We start from the raw sequence: 21,709 nt of genomic DNA, 5'->3' as shown, positions 1-21,709 counted from the left end.
CTGTACCTCAGCCGACCACAGTGGCCGAGCGGTTCCAGGCGCTTCAGTCTGGAACCGCACGACCACTACGGTCGCATGTTCGAATCCTGCCTCGGGCATGGATGTGTGTGATGTCTTTAGGTTAGTTAGGTTTAAGTAGTCCTAAGTCTAGGGGACTGATGACCTCAGATGTTAAGTCCCATAGTGCTCAGAGCCATTTGAACCATTTGAACTGCACCTCATAACAAAACCTCCAAAAAGAGCACAACTTGCTTCAGCATATTCATCTATAGGGGCAGATGGATAGAGAGTATACGAAAAGTTGGTAAAATTGTCAAGAAATTAGGCCAAGACATAATTAAACATTGCATAAGGAACACTTTCAGTTAGTGGACTGGAGCATGCCAGATTTATTAGCACGAAACATTAACAATATCAAGATAAAAGGAAAGGCAGCCAGAGAGAAGTGGTAATAGGTAGTGAAAATTATAGAGGGAAAATTCAGTTGTTCAAGAAATAGCAAAACAGTGAATTGAGGAAATAATACCTAGAAACAAAATTACATATTTTTACTTTCAAGTCATTTTTATGTGGTTAAGATGCTGAAAACACAACAGTTGTCAACATTTTTAAACTGTTGTGTTTTCGACACCTTAACCACTTGAAAATGACTCAAAAGTAAAAATTGCAATTGTGAAAATTATGATAAATCATGCGATTCATGGTGAAAATGTTTTTGTTCAAAAAATTGATGGGACTGCAAACCTAAGACAAAGTCAGCTGTGTAAAATTATCAATGAAAGCTCATACAAGTGTGATAATATTGATATCACAATTCTGATAGTGGAATTTTGTTATTAGTTGTTTAAGCTTGTTTCGAAATAATAATAATAATAATAATAATAATAATAATAATAATAATAATAAATAGCTTAGTAATTGTTAGAGTTCTATATGAAAGGAACTGTGGCTCTTAAAACCAGAAGCTATACCATGGCAGAATGTTTTTAACTACATAAGCTAAATGAATCATAGAAATTGTTAGGAACCTAACATAATAAAGTTAATGACTTATGTCAGTCCTGACAGGTTTGGCAAAAGTCACTGAAAGGATAATGTATGACAGAACTTATGACAACGTAACTAATTAAAAATATTACAAGTCTTACAGCTTCTTTATATTGATGGTACCAACAGAGAAGTCTATATTTGATGAATTACGTGCATGAAAGATTAGAAGTCATTCTGCATCTCTACCATTAATTCAAATGAGATGTTTGAGCAATGAAAATCCAGGATGGAATAATGACAATATTATGAAAAGGACAGATTACTACTGTGCATATAGAGGAGATACTGAGTCACATACAGGCACAACTAAAAAGACTGCTAAACATATGAGCTGAGCTTTGCTCAGTGATTATGCTGAGTTGTGCTTGCGTGAATGTGTCTGTGTTGTCTACTTCAGAAGAAGGCCTTTTGGCTGAAAGCTTGTATGTTTGTTTGTGACTATCTACGACTCAACACATGTCCTCTGTATGGAGAGTAGCAATCTATCCTTTTCATAATATTGTCAGATTAGATTTTGTTTACATCTTAATTGAAAATCTGATATAATAATAAAATTTTACATTTATTTATGCAAATTGACACACACACACACACACACACACACACACACACACACACACACACACACACACACACAAGATTTCTTAAGTTTTCTTTTTACTAGTCACAGTAATGACAAGGCTATTTTTGTCCTGTAGACTGACTGCAAGGCAGCTTCAGGAAAGATATGTGCTGCTGTTCTTGCAAAAGAAGATTATCAGCTTGGTCACACTAAAGTTTTTCTTAAGGATGCTCATGATAGTATTCTTGAAGAAGCACGAGAGAAAGCTTTGGCAAATAGCATCCTGGTCTTGCAACGAAATGTTCGTGGCTGGGTACAGAGAAGAAGGTATTCACTCTTACATAATACTACCATAAAGTATATTTTCCATTCCTTTACAATTTGTTTTTGTCTTAGATATTCTTATAACTGACTGAGTATACAGTGCACTTATCAGTTCCCGGTTCCCCTTTTTGTGTTCGAGTTAGATGGAAAATGGAAGGGGAAATGCACACAGTATTTGTAAATAAATGTAATCATTTCTCATCATAAGTTTCAATGAGCTGTTTGCTTGAAGCAGTTTTTGGTGTCTTGATTGCCTTTAATTTGTTGATGAGCTATACATGGCGTTTTGTTGTTATCCTCGAGATGCAGATACTGGGACATACATGTTACTCTTAGTTTCCTATCCTACTCTGCTTAGATAGAAAAATTGTTTATAACAACTCCTGCTGGTGACTGTGTGGCGACCAGTGGAATGAAAAGTCAGGTCTGCAGGTGAATGACAATGGAGATCACAAGGGGAACAAGCAACTGGCACAAGTCCAAGGTGTTACCAAGTTGTCTAAACATATACTACAATTCAAGGGAAAACCAAAATCTCAAAATGTAACCAGGCAAGCTCAAAATGCTGTGCTATTTAATGGTGCAATACTCAGGCTTCAGAGACTAGCAAGAATCTGGCTGGCTGCTGGACTGTGGTATGTTGGTAAAGAGTTATTAGATGGTGGCACCACGTCGTGTGCTTACCACAGCAGCCGCACCCCATGTAGCCTCAAGCTGTGGGGCTGTCTTGTGGGGTCCGAGTATCTCAGACATGTTCTCTCTGTCAGTATTCTGGCTAGGTGGGGGACATGAACCACCCTCAGATATTAAACTTAGTTGACTGGAATTGCCTGGGGTGTAACTTCTTAATTGTTGGATGAGGACTCAAACCTGGGCCCTTGCCTTTCATGGGCAATACTGTTGCTGACAGGGTTAACCTTTCATAAATCATTGGCCACCTTTCAGCATCCATCTGCCAGTACTTCTTTTGCACCTTACGAAGTCCTCAGAAGCTCTGCTGCTTGCATTGGTGGACTCATACTCATGGGAATACAGGTTCATACACTGAAAGATACTGTCTATTCCATTTGATCATTAGCTTCAGAAATCCTTAGAGATGATTTTTCCTCTAATGATGGATATGAAACAGAGAAGCACAATTAAAAACTGAAAAATACTCAGGGCTGCTACATTGAAAAAATCTTGCATTGGGTGGGGCGGAGGGAGGGGGGGGGGGGGGGGAGGAGGAGGGGGGAGGGACCTACTTCATTTATACAGAAATGTAAATCACACTATCACTATCGACTGTAGGAAACCCTCTCGTTCTTTTGTTAGCCTTGAGGACTAAAAATCCATCTTCAGGGGGAAAGGTTTTACAAAATGACGTGATTGCAAATTTCGAAAAAGGAAGTAAAAATTGTGCTTACTGGAGGAAATATTTATACTCTGCAAACCACCATAAAGTGCGTGGCAGATGGTATGTCTCACTGTAGCAGTTTTTAGAGATTCTTCCTATTCCATTCACTTATGGAACATGGGCAGAATGATTGTTGGATTGTCTCTGTGATTGCAGTCATTATTCTAATCTTATCCCACAATCCCTATGTGAGCGGCACATAGGGGCTTGTAGTACATTCCTAGTCATCATTTAAAACCAGTTCTTGAAACTTTGTTAATATACTTTCTTGGGATAGTTTACGTCTATCTTCAAGGGCTTCCAGTTCAGTTCCTTCAGTATGTCTTTGACACTCTCCCACAGATCAAACAACCTATGACAATTTGTGCTGCCCTTCTCTGTATACTTTCAGTATCCCCTGTTTGTCCTATTTAGTATGGGTCCCATATACTTGAGGAATATTCTAGAATGGTCACATGCATGATTTCTAAGCAATCTTCTTTGTAGACTGATTTCGCTTCCCAGCATTCTATCAATAAACTTGCTCCACAGTACCATAGCACACCGCTAGTGAATCAAAACAAAATATTGCAGCCCATTGATACAGTGGAGTATTGAGTGGTACTTTTTATGGCTAATTACTGAATGTCCATTGGATTTTCAACAGTTATTTATTTATTCCAGTGAGAGTCAGTTTCCGTACAACTGTATTTTATTTTGAAGTTTATCTTGTGTACATGCAATTGATTTCAGGATAATGCTGTCTCATCTTCAGATACCTGTTAGGCTAGCTTCTTGAACTGAATGCTTTAGATACTGTAACAGTCATTCCATTAAGAGAGTCTGCCACACACTTTGATAATTCATGTCAAACATCCTCTACTCCCTTCATTGGGGGGTGGGGATTAAGAATTTCATTTTTAGCAGCAGCAGAAATGTTGTAGGAGTGTCTGTTCACTGTAGATGGCGAAAAAAGTCATCAGAACTGGTTTGTGCAGCAGCAATGTTTTCACTGCTGCTGAAAACAGATTACTGTTAGATATTCTCTTTTATTCATGAGCTGAACATTTTGTTTCACCACATCTAGCATAATGCTACAGTAGTGTTGTGTGGGGCTTTCCGTCTACCAAACTACAAACAAACTAAAGATTATGTAGTTAAAAATTAGTTATTTAACTTTATTTTTTCACAGCCTTAATTAAAACTTTATGACAGTCCCTCATACATCAAAATACCTGCCAAGGAAAGAAGATACAGAACTTGCTTAAAACGTACTCATTTACTTGCCTCATCAAATGTGGATAAAATCCCAAACCTTTGATGAATGCCTCCATCATCATCATTGGGGGCCAAGTATGACTGTTGTAAAACAGACGAGACTCCTACTTTTATAAAAAGTGGCTATAAAAATGGGAGCCTCGTTAGTTTCATGACAGTCAGACTGACAGTAACCCTGAAACTGGTGATGCACCCACTTTTACAGTTGATGTTGCCCTCACAGGGACACAGGGAAAAAAGTGATAAAGTTTCAACAAGTTTATTGACAAACAAAATTATGTCTGTGTCGACGGTAAGAAAAAAAGGCACAAAATACAGCACCTCACTTGGTACTGGTACAGAGGCATGACAGAGCTGGTATCTAAAAATCATCTAACTGTTTCTACTTTGTACTAATACCACTGGGAGCTTCATAGGGAAATACACTTGCAGAGAAATAATCTGATTTCCGAGAATGTCGGCCTGGTTAGTTCCAACTCAGGCACAGAAAAGTCTATCTTTAATGCATTCTAAATCTACAGAGGAAACAATGATAAAAGCTGAGAACAGCAGCATTAATCCCTACAATGGGCTTGAGGAGTGTCCTGAGATGATGCGATGGATAGCACTCACCCGGAGGTCAGGAGAGACTCTTGAAACTGGCTCGTGCAGTGCATACACCAGCCTTTATAGTTTATGTCAGGAGTATAGTTATGGTACTGTTTTCTTGTCACATGTTGTGCAGACATGAATAGGTTCCTCGGAAGTGACAACCCCTGGCAGTGCTGGTACTGCTGCGTGGTGTCCAGTTGATAGTATGACATGGAGAGCTTGTGATGCCAAGGTGTGCAGCAGCCATGTAGACTGCATGTATGCCCGAGGTGCCTGGGGGTTTGCTGCTCTCTTTTTCACAGATTTCTGATATAGCAATAACCTCTCCTGTAAAAGTAGGAGCCTCAGCAGTTTTGTGATAGTCAGCACTAGTGTCCAATGACAGTGATGGAGGCAACTGTCAAAAGACTGGGATTTTATCTGAATAAACCAAGAACTTTTTATGATACGATTCCATAGCAAAAGACTTGATAGCCAGATACAGAACTTGACTGATTTGTCATCATTCATTTGACAATGAAAATAGCTTAAAATTTTTATGATACATCAGGAGCTACAGACAGCAGTGACCATATGTAACATTGTCATATTGTACAAAAGAAAGAAAGAATAATAGTTCTGCCTTGGAGAAAGAATGGAAAAACTATTATGAATACAAATCTGCATGTGACACTCACCTAGTAAATACATTGAGGTGACAAAAGTCATGGGATAGTGATATTCACATATACAGATGGTGGTAGTATGGTGTACACAAGATATAAAAGGACAGTGCATTGGCAGTGCTGTCAATTGTACTCAGGTGACTCATGCGAAAGGTATCTGACATGGTTATGAATGCACTTTGGGAATTAACAGACTTTCAACACAAAATGGGTCGGAGCAAGACACATGTGACATTCCATTTTGGGAACTGTTAGGGAATTCACTATTCCAAGATACACAGTGTCAAGAGTGTGCCAAGAACACCAAATGTCAGGCATTACCTCTGAACACGGACAACACTATGGCCGAGGGTCTTGTATTAACAACGGAGATCAGCGGCATTTCTGTAGAGTTGACAGTGCTAACAGACAAGCAACTCTGCATGAAATAACTACAGAAATCATTGTGGGACATATGACGAATGTATCCATTAGGACAGTGTGGTGAAAGGTGGAATTAATGGGCTCTGGTGACAGGCAGCCAATGTTAGTGCCTTAGCTAACAGCACATAATCACCTGTAGTGCCTCTCCTGGACTCATTAGCTGACCCTGCATGAATGGAAAACTGTGGCCTGCTCAGGTGAGTCCCAGTTTCAGTTGGTAAGAACTGATGGTATGGTTTGAGTGTGACACAGACATTATGAAGCCATGGACCAAAATTGTTAACAAGATGCTGTGCAAGCTGGTGGTGGCTCCATAATAGTATGGGCTGTTTATATGGAATGGACTGGGTCCTCTGATCCAACTGGACAAATCATTGACTGGAAATGGCTTTGTTTGGCCACCGCGAGATCATTTGCAACCATTCATGGACTTCATGTTCACAAACAATGATGGGATTCTTATGAACGACAATGCGCCATTTCACTGGGCTACAGTTGTTTGCGATTGGCTTGAACAATATTCTGGACAATTCCAGCAAATGAGTGTCCATCCAGATTGCATGACATGAATCCCATCGAATATTTATGGGACATAATCAAGAGGTAGTTCATGCACATAATGCTGCTCCGGCAACACTTTTGTGATTACAGATAGCTATAGAGACAGAATGGCTCAATATTTCTGCAGGGGGATTCCAACAATTTGTAGAGACAATGCCACCTGAAGTTGCTGCACTATGCTGGGTAAAAGGAGGTCCGACACGTATTAGGAGGTATCCCATAACTTTTTTCACCTCACTGTAAACAGATATAGGTCTTTTACTTGAGCATAGTTACACAGAATACCCTTAGTTGTGTGGACATAAATCTGATAACTATACATGACTGGGATCAATAAAACACATTCACATGGCTTTGAAAGTTCTTAGTAGTTATTCCACTTTTTGGTGATGATATGCCCCTTTGAACCCATATATCCAGAGGAAATTTGCAAGGTAAGGCTTTGGAGCTTGCTTGAGTATGCTTGGACAAAAGTAGTAGTTATAAATGTTGTACAATATAAAATAGACACTACAAATTGATAAGATTGACTAATACCTACAAATTCATGTTAAGATGTAGTGACTGGAGTTGGCTGCTAAGTGGAATGAAAGTAAGTAAAATAAGACAGCTCTGTTCCTTTCCTCTTTAGCTTCTTAGAGAGCAAATTACCAGAGTTCTTGGGAGATGATTGTTGTTGCTTTTGTTTCCATTGTCTTCAGTGCAAATACGAGTTGGATTCAGCCTGCATGCTAGTCTATCCTGTACAAGCCTCTTCATCTCTGGACAACTGCTGTGATCTACATCCATTTGAACTTGCTTACTGTATTTGCACACAATCCTCCCTTACAGTTTTTATCTCACTCCTGCACGCTTCCCTCCATTACCAAACTGACTATTTTCTGATGCCCCAGTATGTGTCCAATCATTTATTCAAGTTGTGTCATAAATTTCTTTTCTCTCCAGTTTGATTCAGCTCCTCCATATTAGTTACTGACCTATCCATTTAATCATCAGCAATCTTTTACAGCACTGTATTTCAGAAGCTTCTATTGTGTTTCTCTCTGAACAGCTTAGAATACATATTTAATGTCTGTAGAAAGGTATGTTCCATACAAATGTCTTCAGAAAAGACTTTTACACTTAAATTTGTATTAGGCTAGTCATCTGCTGAGGCACTGGATGGGTAGCACTAAGTGCTACAGCCAGATAACTTGTTTGGCATATTCTATACACAAACATTGCTCATGAACCAGTCTGTCTATTGGAGAAAACTGTATCAATATCCCTACAATATTTCCTGAGATTTGCCTTCAGATAGAGACAGAAAATATGTAGAAGTACTTTAATTTATAATAAATATAGATGTCCACAAATTCCCATTTTTCAGAAATACTTTTCTTGCTACTGACAGCTGCATTTTATGTCCTCTCTACTTCTGACATCATTGATTATATTTCTGCTGAGATAGCAAAACTCATGTGCCACTTACAGTGTCTCATTTCTTAATCTAATTCCCTCAGCATTGCATGTTTTAATTTGAGCACATTCCATTACACCTTTTTCTTTTCTTGGTATGTGATTTATAACCTCTTTTTAAGGCAATATCCATTCCATTTAAATTTGCTGTCTCTCACAGAATTACAGTGTCATAAGCAAATATGAAACTTTGTATTTCTTCTCTCTGAACTTTAATTCCCTTTCCAGATTTATACTTGGTTTTTCTTTACTGCTTGCCCAGTCACAGATTACAACCCTGCCTCACCCCATTCTCAACTATGACTTCCCTTTCATATCCTTTGACTCTTTGTTACTGAAGTCTAGTTTCTGTACAAGTGGTAAATAATCTTTTGCTTCCTGTGTTTTATTTGTGCTACCTTCAAAATTCCAAAGACTGTAGTCCAAATACAAGTCTAAATACACAAATCCTATTTTCATGCCCTTGACAGCAAGGGATCAATTAACTTTGATTGACATTCTATTAGTAGTGATGAACAATGCTTTTATTATGTCATTGAACACTGAACATGAACAACAGGTAAATGGAAACCTGTCTACACAAGAAAATATGAGTCATTCCTTTATAACAAGAAAATGGATCACTGCTTGACAATTGCAACTTCAAAGTTAACACTTCATCTCACCAATAGGAAATTCTCACAGAGCCTTAGTACAGTCACTGGAACAGGCAGTTTCTCACAGTGTCAATAAATGCCAAATTCCAACGAGGCAGCGGTCAGCAATGAGCAGTGTCTGCACATGCTGATGGCTGAGCAGCTTGAAGAACATGTAGCAGGCAGCGTCCAGTAAAGCCGTGGTTGGTGGCAAGCAGTGGGTGCATAGAATGATGCCGTAGCAGCTCTTGTACCTTACGGGCTTGTTGAGGATATAGATGTTATAACCTTTAATCACCAATAATTGCGTGGATATTCAAAAACACTCACTTAGGAACAATAGCTCGTTACATGATAACAACTCAGTATCTCTTATTCGACTGCCATGCCGTGACATGCAGCCGGCACCGTTTGTAGCTAGGTGGCGCTCCCGCGCTCAGACGAGTTGCGGAGCGCCTCTATCGCCGTTTGCGCATACTGTCGTGGCAGCACTGTTAAATGTCATGGTACTGTCACAACACTTCTCCCCCCTTGAAAAAAAAAAAAACACTCACTTCCTTGGAGACATGGACAGTGCGGAAACATCCATGGCCTTGTGTGAGGCCCCGAGAAGATCCTGCGGAGAGACACGAGAGTATGGTCGAAAATGTCCAGGACGGAAGCTTGTGCGTGGAATGTGCCTCCTGGATGAGATGATGGGTGAAAACTCGGGAGCAGCATCCATAGGTGTCGTGGACCTGGGGGTGTGCTCCAGCGAGATGGGTCCCAGAGAAGGCGGTGTCACGACTGGGGCTGGTTCCGGCGTACCCGGAAGTGGTAGCGACGTCAGCTGCATCAACACGTACAGTAGATCGGCAGCAGCGACAGGACTGGCTTCTCGGGCTGGTGGAGGCGAAGGAAGGGGCAGTGGCACCGGCGTGGCCACCACTCGTGGGCGCATCTGGTCCTAATGGCGAACAACCATGCCATTGTCCGTACGTATTTCACAAAGCCGGCGGCCGCGAATAGCCTTGACCACCCCTGGAATCCATTTAGGGCGAGATTCATACCCTTGTGCCCACACGTTGGCACCCACCGAGTATTTTCCCGCACTAGGGGGGACAGCACCAGGCCTGACAGGGTGAAGCAGGTGTAGTAGAGTGCGCGGTTGGTGGCCATGCAAGAGATCAGCAGGGCTGGGATCACCCAGAGGCGTGAATCGATAAGAACTCAGAAATTGCAGCAGAGCGTCATCTGTGGAAAAATCAATAAGGAATTTTTTCATCTGGCTTTTGAAAGTGCGGACAAGGCGCTCGACCTCCCCATTCGATTGCGGATGGAAGGGCGGTGCTGTAACATGATGAATCCCTTCTCCAGTACAAAAATCACGGAAGGCCTGCGAAGAGAACTGAGGGCCATTGTCCGTGACGATCGTGGATCGAAGACCTTCTAGCGCAAAGATTTTGGACAAAGCCAGCATCGTCGCCACAGTGGTGGGTGACGGACATCAAACAACAAACGGAAACTTCGAGAAGGCGTCAATCAACAGTAGCCAATAAGTACCGAGGAAGGGGCCGGCAAAGTCAGCGTGCACCCGTTCCCATGGCTGCGCCGGATCAGGCCATGGAGAGGGCATTGTACGAGGTGCAGCCAGTTGTTGAGCACACTGACCACATGCAGCAACCATGTGGGCGATGTCCGAATCAATACCGGGCCAATAAACGTGCCTGCGGGACAGGGACTTAGTCCGAGAAATACCCCAATGGCCTTCATGCAACAGTTTGAGAACATCTTTGCGAAGAGAGGCTGGCACCACGACCCGTGGAGATGCGCCATCCGTGGTCAGAAGAACAACACCATCACGAACAGACAGACAAAGGCGCAAGGCATGGTAGTTGCGAAGGGGATCCGATGCCCGGCCCTTGGTCCTGTCCGGCCAACCCCGTTGAACAAAACTGATCACCTGACGCAGGACCAGGTCCCGCGCAGTAGCCGACGCGACCTGCGAACCTGTAAGGGGAAAACCCTCGACTGCACGAAGTTCTTCCTCATCAATGTGGAAACAGAGTAGTTCATCACGATTGAAAACCGGGCCGGGGCCCATCGGCAATCGCGACAATGCGTCAGCGTTGGCGTGCTGGGCCGTAGGCCGATAGTGAATCTCATAGTGAAAACGAGACAAGTATAAGGCCCAACATTGCAGGCGGTGAGCTGCCTTATCCGGAAGCGATGCCGATGGGCTGAACAGAGAGACCAGCGGCTTGCGGTCGGTGATGAGGTGAAACTTAGAACCATACAAAAAAACGCTGAACTTTTTTAGAGCATAAATGATAGTGAGCGCCTCCTTTTAGATTTGAGAGTAACGCCATTGTGCATCGTTGAGGGTCTTGGAAGCATAGGCGATGGGTCGTTCCGACCCATCCTCATACCGATGGGCGAGAACAGCCCCTAGGCCATACTGTGACGTGTCAGTCGCCAGAACCAAGTGCTGACCCGGACGGAATGTGGCAAGACAAGGCACCGACTGCAAATGAGCCTTCAGGCGGACAAAAGCCTGCTCACACTCGCCGGACCAACAGAAAAGGACGGTTTTGCATAACAGCTGATGCAGAGGATGAGCTACCGCCGCCGCGGATGGAATGAATTTGTGATAATAAGCAATCTTGCCTAGAAACACCTGAAGTTCTTTGACCGTAGACAGCCGGGGTAAAGCGTTAATGGCCGCAATGTGCTGACGTATAGGACGTATACCCTCACGGGACAAATGGAAACCAAGATACACAATGGAGGGTTGGAAGAACTGTGACTTGTCCAGATTGCACCTCAACCCAGCCGAATGCAAAACCCAAAACAGTGAACGCAAATTGTGAAGGTGCTCCTCAGTGGAGGCCCCCGTGATGACAATGTCATCCAGATAGTTTATGCAGCCAGGAACAGAAACCGTGAGCTGTTCCAAAAACCGCTGAAAAATGACCGGCACGCTAGCGACTCCAAATGGTAACCGCTAGTACTGATACAACCCACAAGGAGTGTTGATGAGGAGAAATTCCTTGGAAGAAGCATCCAACGGCAACTGATGGTACGCCTCCGATAAGTCAAGTTTGGAAAAGAACTGGCCCCCATCGAGCTTGGTAAATAACTCCTCAGGACGGGGAAGAGGATAAGTGTCAATGAGGCTCTGAGCGTTGACAGTGGCTTTAAAATCACCACACAATCGCAGACTCCCATTTGGTTTAGAAACCACCACGATTGGTGATGCCCATTCACTGGAGGTAACAGGAAGGAGAATCCCTGAAGCTGTTAACCTGTCTATCTCAGCCTTGACAGGTGCACGCAACGCAACCGGAATAGGGCGTACCCGGAAAAACTTAGGGCGAGCTGTAGATTTAAGAGTAATGTGGGCTTCAAAATCCTTGGCACGACCCAAACCAGCAGAGAACACGGACGAAAATTCAGAACACAATCCATCCAGCTGTTGATACGGAATATCCTCAGATATGAGGTGCACATCATCGTCAATGGAGAATCCGAACAACTGGAAAGCATCATAACCGAACAGGTTTTCAGTGCCCGTATGATCCACGACATAAAACGTGAGGGGCCTAACAACAGACTTGTAGGCAGTGGAAGCATCAAACTGGCCAATGATAGGAATTTTCTGTTTATTATAAGTTCTCAGATTTCGCGTAACTGGAGACAAGGGAGGGGAGCCCAATTCCAAATACGTGCGAGAATTAATGAGAGTTACTGCAGAGCCAGTGTCCACTTGCATGCGAATGTCTTTATCCAGAACGCGAACAGTAACAAACAACTTATTTGTTTGAGAAAGCATACAGTTAACATCCATGTACGATGCCTCGTCCTCGTCGACAGGAACTTGAGGGGACTGACACACAGAAGCAATGTGGCCTTCTTTCCTACATGAATTACAAGTGGCCCAACGTTTTGGACACGCGGCCCTCTCATGCTGTATGAAACAACGTGGACAAGAAGGAAGTGCGGAACGAACCTGCTTCTGTGGTTGCTGTTTTCGCTGCGAGAGTTGCGGCCCAACGCGACGTTGTTTACGCTAGTGAACTGCTGCCACATCTTTGTTCTCCTGTGAAACAGGTAAATTGTTCGTGTCGAAAGTTGACTGTACAGTGCCTACATCACACCATGCATCTATTTGCACACCAGCAGCATGAGACACTTCAAAGGATTGAGCGATGCTTAGAACTTCGGACAACGACAGGGTTGGCAATTGGAGGGCACGTTGCCAAACTTCTTTATCAGGAGCAAGCTGTAGAATAGCATCCCTAACCATTGAATCAGCATAAGACTCATGATGAGTGTCCGTGACAAACTGACATTTCCTACTCAGACCGTGTAGTTCCGCTGCCCAAGCCCGGTAAGATTGATGGGGCTGTTTACGACACCGGTAGAACGCCATGCGGGCGGCAACGACGTGGGTGTTTTTTCAGTAATAGTTAGACAATAAGTCACACATTTCTTGGAAGGACAGAGAGGCAGGTTCCCACAGAGGGGCTAACTGAGATAGCAGCTGATAGATCCGTGGGGAAATCCAAGATAGAAATAACGACTTACACATAGGAGCATCGACAACGCTGAAAGCCAAGAAGTGTTGCCGCAAACGCTTCTCATAATCCTCCCAGTCTTCAGCGGCCTCGTCGTAAGGAGGGAATGGAGGCGGAGAAGAGGAAGACAGACGATGAGTAAGCGACATCGACAGCGCCTGAATAGCAGCCGTCAGCTGTGTTTGTTGTGCCTGAATAGCAGCCGTCAGCTGTGTTTGTTGTTCAATGAGCGCTTGCATAAGCTGCTCCATGTCTGCCCCGTCACGAACACACAAGCTAGGTGGCTCTCCCGCACTCAGCCGAGCTGCGGAGCGCCTCTATCGCCGTTTGCGCATACTGTCGTGGCGGCACTGTTAAATGTCATGGCACTGTCACAACAATAGAGAAGTTGAATCCAATGAGGCAGTGGTCAGTAGCAAGTGGTAACCACAAGGGGAAAGCGTGGAAAGCATGCTGCACACAGAGTCCTACAAGGCTACGGTCAGCAGTGGTATGTCTATATCCACCAAGGAGATGACTAATATCAAGGACTGGAGCTCAGCTGGTTATATATACACCCAGTGGAAGCCTACTCTATTGGTTTCCAGGTGGCACATGACCAGCATAGGAAAATATTTCTGTGATGGTGGCACACCTTGGGGTGGTGAATGTTGGTGTCTTGGTGTCATGCTGAGCTTTCAATAAGCCTGCCAGTAAACATGTTTATATTTATCAGCATTTGACATGTGGTCTTCCACCAATCAAGTGTTTATTGTCATTTGTTGAGCAGTAGTGAGATGGTCACTGGCCATCTGATTGTATTGTGGTACAACTGATTTTCTAAGGAGTACTGCATATGAATATAATACCTATAAATGTTGGTTTGTCTCTGTTTAAGAGATTAGACTGTCATTATTAGCTATTATGATTACCTGCATATTTTATTGCAGCATTATATAAATTAAATGTACAGAGGAGAATAATTTATTATACTTGTATAACTGTGCATTGGATGAGGAGTATTGTGCTGACCCAGCATTTATTACCAGCAAACAAAGGGGCCATGGAAGGTGTCCTGGTGGATGGCAGTGGCCATTTGCATGCACAAAGTGATGAATCCCATGGGCGACCAGTTTGATTAGAGTCCAGGGATAGTCAAGAGTGTGCCTATGAGGGAGTGTCACCAGGCAGAGATTGACAGATGGAAGTCTGCATCATGCAGGGCCCTATCCTTGAAAAAATTTTATGTATATGAGATATGCCAGACAATATTACACTCCCTGTAGGAGCAAGACCAGATGCGTGAGGAAGGAGAGGTGGGGATATGGAAAGGGGCCTGGTGTGGGTGTCGCAAGAGCCCAGCATGACCACAAGGATGACAACTGCCTGTGGACATCGGTGGCCCGTGGGAACAGGACTTGACCAATGGTGGTCGCTTGTCAGATGACTGAAGGCAGTTAGCTGGAACTGAGCTGCTGAAGTGAGCTCCAGTAGATGGGCTATGCAAGTGACAAGCTTATGCATGGAATTGAGCGGAAAGTGTAAGGTGCTGTGATTCCATTCACATGACCTAAGGACTGACACAGAGTTTGGAAATGTCAGCAGTGATCAATTAGAAGGTGGAGGACCACTGAGAAATGTATGAGAAATGCTGGAGGCAGATAGGTGGGCCTTCAGCTGATTGGATTTGAGTGCACTAGGTGCGACATCTGTGGTTAACTGGGGAAGAAGGGGATTTTGTGATGTGGCATGGGAGAAGGGCGAAGAGTGCTGCAGGAAGCTGAAGGCAACAACTGAAGAAATGAGGCCAGAGGGAAGGCCATCGGTATGATGATACTGATGGTCCTTGGAGGTCTTGCTGCTGATGCAGGACACAACTAGGCTGATGCGGCTGGGCACCAATGAGACCAGCATCATTGGGTCTGGCATCAACATGTGGCAGACTGGTGGGTAGTTGGCAGGAACCAATGATTTCAACTGGCTAGTGACAGACCAGTGGCACAGTGGCAGGGAGCCGACAGGCTTGGCCAGATGGTGATGGGCCAGTGGGATGTCGATGGGGCTAGCATCAATGGGTGGAGAGGCCATTAGTATGTTGTCAGAGCACTGAACAGCTCTACCATAATGCAGTGGGCCAGTGTGACACTGGCAGGGGCTGATAGGCTTTATCTGAAGTGTTTGCAATGGCCTTGCTGGTGGTGCAGGAGCCGGTGTTGTGGGAGTCAGAGGTGCAGGAGCTAGATGTGTAAGAGCCAGAGGCACTGTCCATAGACTCACTGGAACCAGGGAATGATGGTGGGGATGGTGGAGGAAAAAGCATCTCTCCACATGCCTGACTTGTCACCAGTGTAGTATGTGTGGGCTTGAATTCCACAATTTGCTCACAGCATTGCTCCCACTGTATATGTAGCACTTGTTCCTGGAGGTGCAACCAGTTCTGCCAGCATTGCAGGAAAGCCAGGTCCACAGCGGTCACCAATGAACAAGAGTAGTGTACTGTCTGAGTTTAAAAAGAAAATGTTGCAACTTAACTCGGGCTTGTACACAAACTTTTATCATGACTCGTCTGCAAAAGGGGTTCAGTTGTGCACAGTTGCATTCACTGCTGGGAGTGAATGAATTCAAGTATTTGTCTAAATCACGATCATTCACAAATGATTTACACTGACAACAGTTTAGAATGAAAACGTTTTTATTTTACTAAATCACATCCACAAAACAAACTGATGGCCACGTGATACTATGTCGGCAGCCCTTAGCTGCACCGACCTTACCACAACGACGGACCACGATCAAAAGACCATGACCTTTGTCCCCTATCCTCTGTTCTGTGTCCGGTCATGTGACTCTACATTAGTCAAACATATTATTTCTAAACATGGCCATCATGCATTTACAATGTTACAATATTAAAATACGTAAAACTAAATACCTTATATTATTTTGTAGACAATCATCAGATTATTTACATATTTAAGGGCACTCCACTTTTTGGCAGTTTCACCCCTCTTCTTTTGTTTAATCACGTCTTTGCATAAAAGGTGTGGCCTACGAAATACTCATTTTGCTTTACATAGATCGAAAACTGAACAGTACCATCACAATAAAAGACAATAACTTATTATGCAGAGGTTCTCAAACATCCTTACAACTTCATTTTTATATAAAACATGTTCTTTAATGTCCAAAATATTTTCCCTGCTACTATGCTTTAAATTTGAGTTTTGAACCATTGAAGAGTTCTTATGTTTATGGAGTACTCTTATTTCAGTGATCAGATACCCAGCAAATCCAATGATTAGCAAGACAAGCACACCTTACATTATTAACATATGTACCAAGTTATGCACTGAGACATAGGCAATTATGTAACTAAGTAATTCAATGTGAAACTGTTATATGCTGCCTCCTCTCTTTATCAAGAAGGTGACTCCATAAATATATTGACTTGTGCTTGCTACACCCCAACTGTTCTTCCACAGTAAACATTACCACATCCAGCAAATTAGTTACACTATTACAGTATCCCTTGTAACCTCACAACGTGAAAATGTCACATGTGTATTATCGTCAGACATCACCAGTTCTGTGCCCATGAGTGCAAGGGAACAACACACTTTACTTGACATTTCACTGCTTAGTGAAGAATAATGCTTTTATTATATAACCAAACGTTAAATATGAGAACAGGTAAAATAGAAACCCGCTACACAACAAAGTAAGAGTCACTGCTTCACAACGTGAAATTAAGAGTGACTGCTTGATACGTGCAACTGTAAGGTTAACACTGCACCCCATCAATAGAAAGTTCTCACAGAGTCTAAGTTCCCTCATAGTAATAGGAAGTATCTCACAGTCCTAACAAGGCAGTGGTCAGCAAGACTGGTGCCTCAACCTGATGATGGCTGGGTGGTCTGAAAAACATATGGCAGGCACCATCCAGCAAGGCAGCATGTGACTGACAAAGAAAAATTGTTCTGTGATGGTGGTGCCACTTGGGATGACAATGACACCTTGATGTTGTGCAGAGATTTTTGGAAGCCTGCCAGTAAACATGTTCATATGTATCAGCAGTAGACATGAGGTCTTCCACCAATCCAGCATTTATTATTGTTGCTTAAGCTGTGGTTTGATGGTCACTGGCCATCTGGTTGTATTGTGCTATAGGTGATTTCCTAGGGGGTACTGCTTATGGATAGAACACCTATAAATGTTGGTTTGTCCCTGTATAAGAGATTAAACTGTTGTTATTAGCTATTACTATGGTACCACAAGCTATAATAACATAAGCATTTTATTGCAGCATTATATAAACTAGATGTATGAGTAAGAGAATATTTGTCATACTTGTGTAACTGTATGTCTGCATTGCTTTCTTGTAATTAAAAAGGAAGAGTGGAGTGTGACAACTTGTCAGGGAGTGTGACAACTTGTCAGAGTCAGAACATGAGATAAGTTAGAGAAGGATTTGGGGAAGAAGAGGATAGTTAGAGATTTGATTGAACTCAGCTCTTCTTGAATAGAAGTCTACTGTATTAATCATTATGCCACCTCATTCAGTTATTATGTCGTTTGACTAGGGCCTCCTGTCCGGTAGACTGTCTACCTGGTGCAAGTCTTTTGATTTGACACCACGTCGGTGACTTGCGTGTCGATGGGGATGAAATGATGATGGTTAGGACAACACAACACCCAGTCCCTGAGCGGAGAAAATCTCCGACCCAACCAGGAATCGAACACAGGCTCTTAGGATTGACATTCTGTCATGCTGACCACTCAGCTACTGGGGGTGGACACCTCATTCAGTTCATGGAAAAATGATAGACCGTCTCCCCTCATTGTTACATGGCAAGTGGGTCCCTTTCATCTTGAGGTCTGAGTGACCTGTCTATCCTTTTCAACCTTCCCCAACCTATCCCACTATCATCCATGGAGAAGGAACTAACAGTTCCAAAAACTAAGGCAGTTTATTGCACTTTTATATGCATACTGCAATTTCATCTTCTGAAGATAGGTACTGCTCACCCGTTCTTGTTATTCGTTTATCTTTTGGCCAAAGACTTTTTCTGAAAAGAAAACACACACACATTTATACAATCAAGCACACCTCACACAAACATGACCACCATCTCTGGAACTCAAATCGGAATACCAAAGTTTGGACATAATTCTCGAATTTGTTTGTGATGTCTGACAAGTGAGGAAGGTCATGCTAAGGCCCAAGTAGTTCTTTAGTAACTTTGCTGTATTTACATTTAGCAATATTTTCCAATCAGTCTGATTTTTTTACTATTTCAGATTTTTCATTTCCAGTTTCACCCTAACATTGTGGTCATATGAGTAAATTATTTTTGAGAAAATTTCATAGCTTTATTTTATAACTCATTGGAAGCCCTGGTTTAATCAGATAACGCTGTGATTTAAGATCTTTTAAAGATGGCATTCGTAGTCATATTAATAACATAAAAAGATGTACTTCCTGTATACTATAGAAATATGCTTGGCAATTAGGTACCAACTAATATACCTCCAAAATAGTAAGTAGATAACTATCAATCTTTTCAGATACAGTAAGTTTTGTGTATTTCTAGTAAATTTAGTTCTTGAGGCATGAGATGGTTTCAGATTTACTGAATCATATCCAAGCTGTTAAATTTTGAATCTTCTCTCCTTGTGGAAAAATTTCTGCACATGCCCATGGCTAAATATAGATAAAAATTTATAATACACTGCCGGAAAAACATTTTACATCCCTTTAGAGGTTTACAATTCACTCGAGATTTATTGTTGCAACAGTGCATGTGGAGTACATGAGTACACGAAATGATTACATTTACAGATCAGTGTTGTTGTTGTCATGGTCTTCAGTCCTGAGACTGGTTTGATGCAGCTCTCCATGCTACTCTATCCTGTGCAAGCTTCTTCATCTTCCAGTACCTACTGCAGCCTACATACTTCTGAAGCTGCTTAGTGTATTCATCTCTTGGTCTCCCTCTACGATTTTTACCCTCCACGCTGCCCTCCAATACTAAATTGGTGATCCCTCGATGTCTCAGAACATGTCCTACCAACCGATCCCTTCTTCTAGTCAAGTTGTGCCAAAAGCTCCTCTTTTCCCCAATTCTATTCAATACCTCCTCATTAGTTATGTGATATACCCATCAAATCTTCAGCATTCTTCTGTAGCACCACATTTTGAAAGCTTCTATTCTCTTCTTGTCTAAGCTATTTATTGTCCACGTTTCACTTCCATACATGGCTACACTCCATACAAATACTTTCAGAAATGACTTTCTGACATTTAAATCTATACTCGATGTTAACAAATTTTTCATCTTCAGAAACGCTTTCCTTGCCATTGCCAGTCTACATTTGATATCCTCTCTACTTCGACCATCATCAGTTATTATGCTCCCCAAATAGCAAAACTCCTTTACTACTTTAAGTGTCTCATTTCCTAATCTAATTCCCTCAGCATCACCCAACTTAATTCGACTACATTCCATTATCCTCATTTTGCTATTGTTGATGTTCATCTTATACCCTCCTTTCAAGACACTGTCCATTCCGTTCAACTGCTCTTCCAAGTCCTTTGCTATCCCTGACAGAATTACAATGTCATCGGTGAACCTCAAAGTCTTTATTTCTTCTCCATGGATTTTAATACCTACTCTGAACTTTTCTTTTGTTTTCTTGATTGCTTGCTGAATATACAGATTGAATACCATCGGGGATACACTACAACCCTGTTTCATTCCCTTCCCAACCACTGCTTCCGTGTCATACCGCTCGACTCTTATAACTGCCATCTGCTTTCTGTACAAATTGTAAATAGCCTTTCGCTCTCTGTATTTTACCCCTGCCACCTTCAGAATTTGAAAGAGAGTATTCCAATCAACATCATCAAGAGCTTTCTCTAAGTCTACAAATGCTAGAAACTTGGGTTTGCCTTTCCTTAATCTTTCTTCTAAGATAAGTTGTAGGGTCAGTATTGCCTCACGTATTCAAACATTTCTACAGAATCCAAACTGATCTTCCCCGAGGTCGGCATCTATCAGTTTTTCCATTCGTCTGTAAAGAATTTGCATTAGTATTTTGCAGCTGTGACTTATTAAACTGATAGTTCAGTAATTTTCACATCTGTCAACACCTGCTTTCTTTGGGATTGGGATTATTATATTCTTCTTGAAGTCTGAGGGTATTTCGCCTGTCTCATACATCTTGCTCACCAGATGGTAGAGTTTTGTCAGGACTGGCTCTCCCAAGGCTGTCAGTAGTTCTAATGGAATGTTGTCTACTTTGGGGGCCTTGTTTCGACTCAGGTCTTTCAGTGCTCTGTCAAACTCTTCACGCAATATCATATCTCCCATTTCATCTTCATCTACATCCTCTTCCATTTCCATAATATTGTCCTCAAGTACATCGCCCTTGTATAGACCCTCTGTATACTCCTTCCACCTTTCTGCTTTCCCTTCTTTGCTTGGAACTGGGTTTCCATCAAAGTTCTTGATATTCATGGATGTGGTTCTCCTTTCTCCAAAGGTCTCTTTAATTTTCCTGTAGGCAGTATCTATCTTACCCCTAGTGAGATAAGCCTTTGTCCTCTAGCCATCCCTGCTTAGCCATTTTGCACTTCCTGTCGATATCATTTTTGAGACGTTTGTATTCCTTTTTGCCTGCTTCATTTACTGCATTTTTATATTTTCTCCTTTCATCAATTAAATTCAATATTTCTTCTGTTATCCAAGGGTTTCTACTAGTCCTCGTCCTTTTACCTATTTGATCCTCTGCTGCCTTCACTATTTCATCCCTCAAAGCTACCCAATCTTCTTCTACCATATTTCTTTCCCCCATTCCTGTCAATTGTTCCCTTATGCTCTCCCTGAAACTCTGTACTACCTTTGGTTCTTTCAGTTTATCCAGGTCCCATCTCCTTAAATTCCCACCTTTTTGCAGTTTCTTCAGTTTTAATCTACAGTTCATAACCAATAGATTGTGGTCAGAGTCCACATCTGCCCCTGGAAATGTCTTACAATTTAAAACCTGGTTCCTAAATCTCTGTCTTACCATTATATAATCTATCTGATACCTTTTAGTATCTCCAGGGTTCTTCCATGTATACATCCTTCTTTCATGATTCTTGAACCAAGTGTTAGCTATGATTAAGTTATGCTTTGCGCAAAATTCTACCAGGTGGCTTCCTCTTTGGTTTTTTAGCCCCAATCCATATTCATCTACTATGTTTCCTTCTC

The 21,709-nt window shown here is 42.4% G+C and overlaps 1 protein-coding gene across 1 annotated transcript in view; it reads left to right on the top strand.

The window, feature by feature from the left end:
* Positions 1-21,709, top strand: part of LOC126484845 (myosin-VIIa-like) — a 406,864-nt gene that overhangs the window by 142,748 nt on the left and 242,407 nt on the right. Inside the window, exon 13 of the mRNA XM_050108441.1 lies at positions 1,749-1,939. Coding sequence (XP_049964398.1) covers positions 1,749-1,939 — 191 coding nt within the window. The remainder of the gene's footprint in view (positions 1-1,748; positions 1,940-21,709) is intronic.

The sequence above is a fragment of the Schistocerca serialis genome, chromosome 6 (genome assembly GCF_023864345.2).
Source record: "Schistocerca serialis cubense isolate TAMUIC-IGC-003099 chromosome 6, iqSchSeri2.2, whole genome shotgun sequence".
NCBI classification, from domain to species: Eukaryota; Metazoa; Arthropoda; class Insecta; order Orthoptera; family Acrididae; genus Schistocerca; species Schistocerca serialis.
Note: the sequence above shows the minus strand (reverse complement) of the source record. Positions and strands in the feature narration are given on the sequence as shown.